Below are 6,910 nucleotides of genomic sequence, written 5' to 3'. Positions count from 1 at the left end.
GATGTGATGGCACACACCTGTAATCCCAGGACCCTGGAAGGCTGAGGCAGGAGTTCCTAAATTTGAGCCCAGCCCAGACAACGAGGAACTTAGTTTTTTAACATGGGGGACTAGGGTTGTAGCTCACCATGAAAACCAGACATATACAAACAAAAGAAGTATTGCAATTGGGTCAGATGTTTTCATAGTAATTATGATATCTTCTACAATAAGTAATAAATAGGCTTAGATGGGGATGATAGTGCACAGCTATAATCCAAGCATGTGGGAAGCTAATACAGGAGGGTCACCTGGAGTTCAAAGCCAGCCTGGACTACATAGTGAGACCTTGTCTCAAAAAACAAAACAAAACAACAATAATAATAAATAGATTCATAAGCCAGCTGACTCACACCTGTAATCCCAGCACTCGGGAGGCTGAGGCAGGAGGATCATTGTGAGTTTGAGACCAGCCTGGGGTACAGAGTGAGCCCAAGGCCAGCCTGAACTGCATAGCGAGACCCTGTCTCAAAGAGACAAAAAAAAAAAAAAGAAACAAAGAAAGGAATGATCCTCAGCCTTTGTTCCACGGCCTCTGTCCACCCATGTTCTGGACACACTGGCATATTAACTGGGGCTTTCTCAAAAAGGAGAGAGGAGAGGGCGCATGCTAGAACACCTGAGAAGCATCTGCTGAGTGATACCTCCTCTCCCAGGCCCCAGAGAACTCTAGACAATGAGTGCTTCAGGAGAGCAGAGGGACACAGGTGTGCTGTCCCTAGGGAGGCCCTGGTCCACAGTCCTGCCCACCCATTGGCCATGGTCATGCAGAACACAGAGGAGTCTGTGCTGGCCTTGGACCCTCCACCCTGTCTTCAGATGCTTATGTTACTCCGGCTAAGCACGCAAGCCTGGGTCATGTACAAAGAAAAGAAATTTGTTCATTTCATGGTCCTAACGTCCCTGAGTCTGAGTCAGCTGCAGCTGCCCAGAGCCTCAGGCTGCTTCACACCATGGTGGGAGCTCTGATACCTAGAAAAGACCAAACCGGGGGTGCTCTCTGCTGCACAGCCCGACCTCTCCTCAACTAAGAAAGGCACGAATCCTGCTGAAAATCCCATGGCCCCCTAAAGGGCCACCTTGCCCGGTGTGAGCCTGGGTTTGCAAGGACAGGGACCAGGCTCCAGGGCAGACGCTGCCGACCCGGTAACACGGCCGAGAGCAATCTCTAAGCATACGCAGGGCTGGCAGTGCAATATCGTCTGGCAGGCAGAAAGGTAAGGAACATGACCTCTGGAATCTGCCTTCGGAGCGGAGTGGGTGAAGAGTGGAGGACATTACCAAGAGGTGACACGTGGCGAGGTAGAAATTGGGTGATACATGCTGCCTATTTGATTGCAAGTCGCAGAATCGACGTTTTGAAAATTATGCCCCACGAAGTGTGACTTTTATGAAGACACGGGTCTGTATAAAGGAGCTAAAGGACACTAATGCATCTATTTTAAGCCACGGAGAAAGATTCAGAGTCAAGAAAATGACAAGAAGCCCACAAGGTACAATCTTGCCATTTTTCTCTCAACTCTCCTAATTCTTTGTTCTAGCTTTGGTTCTTTCTTTGTTTCTTTCTTTCGTTCTTGTTTGTTCATTTTGTTTTGAGACAGGGTCTCATAAGGTAGTTCAGGTTGGCCTTGAACTCACTGTGTAGCCCAGGCTGGCCTTGGACTGGCATCGATCCTCCTGCCTCAGCCTTCTGAATGCTGAGATTACAGTCCTGTGACATCACACCTGGCTTGTTCTTGCTTTCTGAAGACTGGCTTTGTTTTTTCCAGTTGCAAAGCTGTCTGTGCCACCCTTGCCTGCAGCTTCTGAGTCTGTGGTTTAGGCCCATTCATATCTGGGGACTGAGTGACAATTTTACATAGCCAATTCTAAAGTTCCCACTGAGAAGCCAGTCAGGGGTGTGCCCATGTATAATTCCAGCATTCAGAAGGCTGAGGCAGGAGGACCACTGTGCATTTGAGGTCAGTCTGGGCTACATAGCAGGATTTTGTGTCCAAAAAAGAAAAAGAAAAAGAAAAAAAGAGCCAACAACAACAAAAAAAAAAACCTAAGAAAAATAACCACTAAAAAGTTAGTTTATTGATTTTGATGTGTATGTGGCAGGCTGGCATTTCATTTTGTTTTGCTGTTGAGTCCTATGGAATTTTTGACACCTTAGAAACAAACCTCTGATGTGATCATTTGAGATTATTTTTTTCATTCTGTAGGTTGCCTTTCTGCTCTGTTAATTGTTTCTTCCTTTCTTTTTTTCTTTTTTTTTTTTTTTTTTTTTGTCTTTTTTGAGACAGGGTCTTGCTATGCAGTTCAGGCTGGCCTTGAACTCACTTTGTAGCCCAGGCTACAAACTCTCAACGATCCTCCCACCTCAGCCTTTTGGTACCAGAGATCGAACTCACTGCCGCACGCTTGCCAGGCAGGCGCTTATGCTGCTGAGCTAAATCCCCAGCCCTGTTGTTTCTTGTGCTGTCACAGCTTTTTAGTGTGATGTAGACTGGTTTGTCTATGTCTGCTATTGATGTTTGTGGTTATGACATCACATCCAGGAAATCATCGTCAAGAAAGATGTCAGGGAGCTTTGAAAAACAGGCTCAAGTCTTGACAGACATTCCTCCAAAGAAGACATGTAGAGGCCACACAAGTGTCTTAAAGATGCTCAGTGTCACCAAACAGGCCCACGCCTGTCACCCTAGCCCTTGGGGGGCCTGAGGGAGAAGGATCACTGTGGGCTCAAGGCCGGCCTGTGCTGCATAGCAAGACTCCGCCTCAAAAAGCCAGGAAAAATATTACCAGCCATGAGGAAAATGGAAAACACCACAATGAGCTGTCACCACCCCCATTTGGATGGCTATTGTCACACAGCCAGAGGTTAGTATTGGCAAGGAGGAAGAGAAATGGGCAGTGTTGCACACTGCTGGCCGAAGCACAAAGTGGTGCAGGCCCTGTGGAACAGAGCGTGGAAGTTCTCTAGAGCATCGTGAGTAGAAATGTAATAAAATCCAGCAACCCCACCTGTGGCCACTTATTCAAAAAGCATTGTAATCTGTCTCCGTCTCTCTGTTTCTCGCTATCTCCTTTTTGAGACAGGGTCTCACTATACACTTCAGACTGAACTTGAACTCACTATGTAGCTCAGACGGGCATCAAATGTGTGGCAATCCCCCTGCCTCAGCCTCCTGGGTGCTGAGATCACAGGCTGGTCCCACCATGCCCAGCCAATCTGACTCTCAGGGAGACATCAGTGTTCCAATATTCATGTTAGCATTATACATAATAACAAAGACATAATAACAACCTAAATGCCTCTCAAAGGGTGATAGATAAAGTACCTGTGTAAATAGATTTACACAGTGGAATATTATTCAGCCTTCCAAAGAATGAAATCTGCCATGTTTGACAATATCAATGAATCTTGAGGTTATTACAACAGGGAAAGAGTGGTGATTTCAATGGATAAAATGGGGAGTTGTTAATTTAATAGGCTTAACATCTTAATAAGGGGGGCTGGGGATTTAGCTCAGCGGCATAAGCACTTGCCTTGCAAGCAGGCAGCCGTGAGTTCCATCCCTGGTACCGATAAAAAGAAAAAAAAAATCTTAATTAAGAACAGTAAATAAGTTCTGGAGGTTTTCTATGTGCAGCTCGTTGGCACTGTTTTGTTTTGTTTTGTTTTTGTTAGCACTGTTAATTGCACACTTCGTGTTGCTACGTAGTGCAGGCTGAACTCGCGGCCATCCTCCTGCCTCCAGCCTCCAGCCTCCTGGGTACTAGGATTACGGGCTAGTGCCGTCACACCTAGCATTAAATTTTATTAAGAGAGTAGGTCTCATAGTAAATGTTCTTATCACAATAAAAATCTAAAAGTCTCTAAATCACACCTTTTTCACCTTAATGTAATTGCAAGTAGATAGCAATAAAGCAGATACACTTGTCCCCTGTGTATGGCGAAGTCTCTGTGCTTGGCTGGTTTCTGCTGAAATCAGAAGGAAGGGTTCTGCCCTGTCCTACAGCAGAGACATCAGGGTGTAAAGAGCATGGCAGGGCAGCTGCCTGTGTAAGGGGCAGAGGCGCTGACAGCGGCCGCTCCTCTGGTGGCGTGTCACATCCTGGAATCCTAATCCGCGCTGTCACCAGCTTCCCAACCACCAATCGGTAGGCTGCAGATGTAAAGTCTGGGCTGTTGCCTCAGGACATTTAAAAATAGTTCAGTGCTGTGCATAAGCTAAATATATTCCCCAAATTCCTGTGCTAATCAATTATTTAGCCCTTACAAATGCTAAGATCAAAAACTTTTTAAGAAGTTATATACTTCAGCTTGACAGGAGGCCTTGGGAGACCAGAAGTGAAAACAACTTTCAAGTCTAAAGTGAGTAAAATGGATAAAAATGAGCCTCTTGCAATTATCTGTTACCTAAACAAGGCAAAGAATATTCCTTTGCCACCAGTAGTTAAAAACAAATGTATAATTTATGGGGGATCTATAATTTATACGAAATGTTTTAGTCTTTTAACAAGAAAAGCATTTGAACCCTCTAACAGCTAATAAAAGTACCTTTTGCTTCTGTCTTAAAAGATAATTAAAAAACACTAATTACAACTTTAATCAGCATCATTTTAGCTGCAAACTTACATTTATATGCATACATTTTTTTTTGAGACAGGATCTCACTATGAAGTCTAGGCTGGCCTTCAACTCACTCTGTAGCTCAGCCTGACAGCAAATACCTGGTGATCCTTCTGCCTCAGGAGGATCCTCTTGCTTCATGAGTGCTGGGATTATAGCCACAGACCACACCAGTTTCTATGCATACATTTTAGATTCTTTTTTTTTCCTTTTTTTTTTTTTTTTTTTTTGACAGGGTCTCACTATATAGTTCACTATGGGTTCACTGTGCTGGAATTACAGGCAAGCACTACCACACCCAGCACTACATAAAAAGGAGGATAGCATAAAACATTCCCAGCCACTGAGCTCCCAGTTTCTGCTATTATTATTTTACCTTGGTTTTATGTCTTTGTTGCATTTAACACACAGATATTCGTATTTTATTGTGATTTAAAATCTGTGCTTTGTTCTGAGTTCCCCAATCCAGGGGTGTCTAGGATCCCATCCTAGACAGCATGTTATATTTAACTGTACCACCTTAGGCTTTTCCTGGCTGTCCCACTTGTCTGGCTTTTGCTTGAAAGTTCTGAGGAAAATTAGTTAGGTGTTGAGCTAGTTTGGTTTCCCATCACTGGGGCATGACATCTACTACCCACAGCATAAGGGAGGACAGGGCAAATTTAGCTCACGGTTCAGGGGGTTCAGTTCATGGATGGCTGGCTCCAACACAAAAGCATCATGGCAGAAGGGCCTGGTGGAACAAACTGGCTCACTTCATGGTGCCAGGAAGCAGACAGAGAGAAGAGAGGGATTTGGAACAAGAACACACCCTTCCAGGTTGCCTACCTACCCTGTGACCTACTTCTGACCAAGCCCAACCGCTGAATTCCTGAGACACTTGGGCAACACTTGAGATCTCACCATACCAACTACCATACAGGACGCCCTCTACTGAAATTTGGTGGTTTTCCTTGTGATTCAACTGGGACTAGGGGCTTGGGGAGGAAGACCACAGAGGTAAATGGCTGCTGTCATCAGACAAAACAAGGGCACCTGTGCTCAGCATGACTTCCACCGTGTTGTCAGGTTTTCCACTGTAAAGTGACTCTGTTTTTGCCTCGTCTCTTTGCAGGCCGTGGAGGGAGTCACCATGTGCATCCCCTGCGTGAGGAGCTGTGTGGCACTTTGGAAACTCAGGATGCAGATAAGCAGGTGAAAGCCTCTCACGGGAGAGACTAGTCCCATCCCCTTTGGTCTTTCACTTTATCACTTACGAAGAATGAAGGAAAAACGCGGTGCAGGGAATGAGAAAGGAACCACAATGTGCAACCTCCCACGGGGAATGCAGTCATGCACTGCAAACAGGGACAGTGAAGGTAAAAATTTTTTAGAAATAAAAATATGGTGCATGTTTAAGTTAAAAATGTATTACAGTAAAAGACACATGGCGTGAGTCCTCAAAATCCTTACCCTCACTTCCTGTACTTGTCGCTTTTCTGCCTTTTTTAAAAATCCTTTTAAGGCAGGGCCTCACTATGAGGTTCAGGCTGACCTTGGGCTCACTTCATAGCTCAGGCGGGTCTTGAACTGCAATGACCCTCCTGCCTCAGCCTCCTGAGTGCTAGGATTACAAGTGCATACCACCATTTCCAGGGGTAAATCTATTATTAGTCAGCTCCTTAATTTCTCCATCTTAACCACAGAGGATTAAATGTTTAGTTTGATCAGTATGTGTCATGTCTAGAGCAGTCCATGATGTAAGGAACATTCTCATTTTTAGAGACTTATCTTGTTTTGGCCCTGTTCTCTTAAATTATCTGCCCATGTGGTTTTAGCTGTCTGTCTCCCCCGCCAACCCGACATCCTATTCTTAGAATGGGCATATCTGAATAGACCCCATGTTTCCTGTAAAATAATGTCATTTCCCACTGTCTCTGCTTTACTCCATCAGAATTTGTTTTATTTAATGGTCTCTCTAATTTAACATTCCCCACAAAGCATACCAGGCTTGGTAGTTCATTTCTGTAATCCCAGCACTTGGGAGGCTGAGGCAGGAGGATCACTGGGAGTTCACGGCCAGCCTGCGCTACAAAGCAACACCCTATCTCAAAACAAACAGACAGAGAAAATTTAGCCTAGGCAATTAGTTACATGAGAGAGGAACCAGAGCAGAGAGAGCAACAAGGAGACAGGACAGGTGCAGCAGCATAGACATGGGGACAGAGGAAACCTTCACCACCCCCCAAAACTAGAGGGATGTGAAAATGA

General features: G+C 45.0%; 1 protein-coding gene across 3 annotated transcripts in view; it reads left to right on the top strand.

Annotated features, from left to right (window-relative positions):
- Positions 1-4,213: 4,213 nt before the first annotated feature.
- Xrcc2 (X-ray repair cross complementing 2) overlaps positions 4,214-6,910 on the top strand; it is a 43,589-nt gene continuing 40,892 nt past the window's right edge. Inside the window, exons 1-2 of one of the 3 annotated variants that reach the window (XM_063250807.1) lie at positions 4,214-4,402; positions 5,775-5,854. In XM_063250807.1, coding sequence (XP_063106877.1) covers positions 5,793-5,854 — 62 coding nt within the window. In that variant the 5' untranslated portion in view covers positions 4,214-4,402; positions 5,775-5,792. Of the gene's footprint in view, positions 4,403-5,774; positions 6,019-6,910 lie in introns of those variants that run through there. The other 2 variants (XM_013152318.3, XM_023564978.2) reach the window with 2 other exon arrangements.

This window comes from Cavia porcellus, unplaced genomic scaffold (genome assembly GCF_034190915.1).
Source record: "Cavia porcellus strain 051 isolate PalLab524CR breed Dunkin Hartley unplaced genomic scaffold, mCavPor4.1 scaffold_6, whole genome shotgun sequence".
Classification (NCBI taxonomy): Eukaryota; Metazoa; Chordata; class Mammalia; order Rodentia; family Caviidae; genus Cavia; species Cavia porcellus.
The sequence above is the reverse complement of the archived record's forward strand: the minus strand, read 5'-3'. Positions and strand labels throughout refer to the sequence as shown.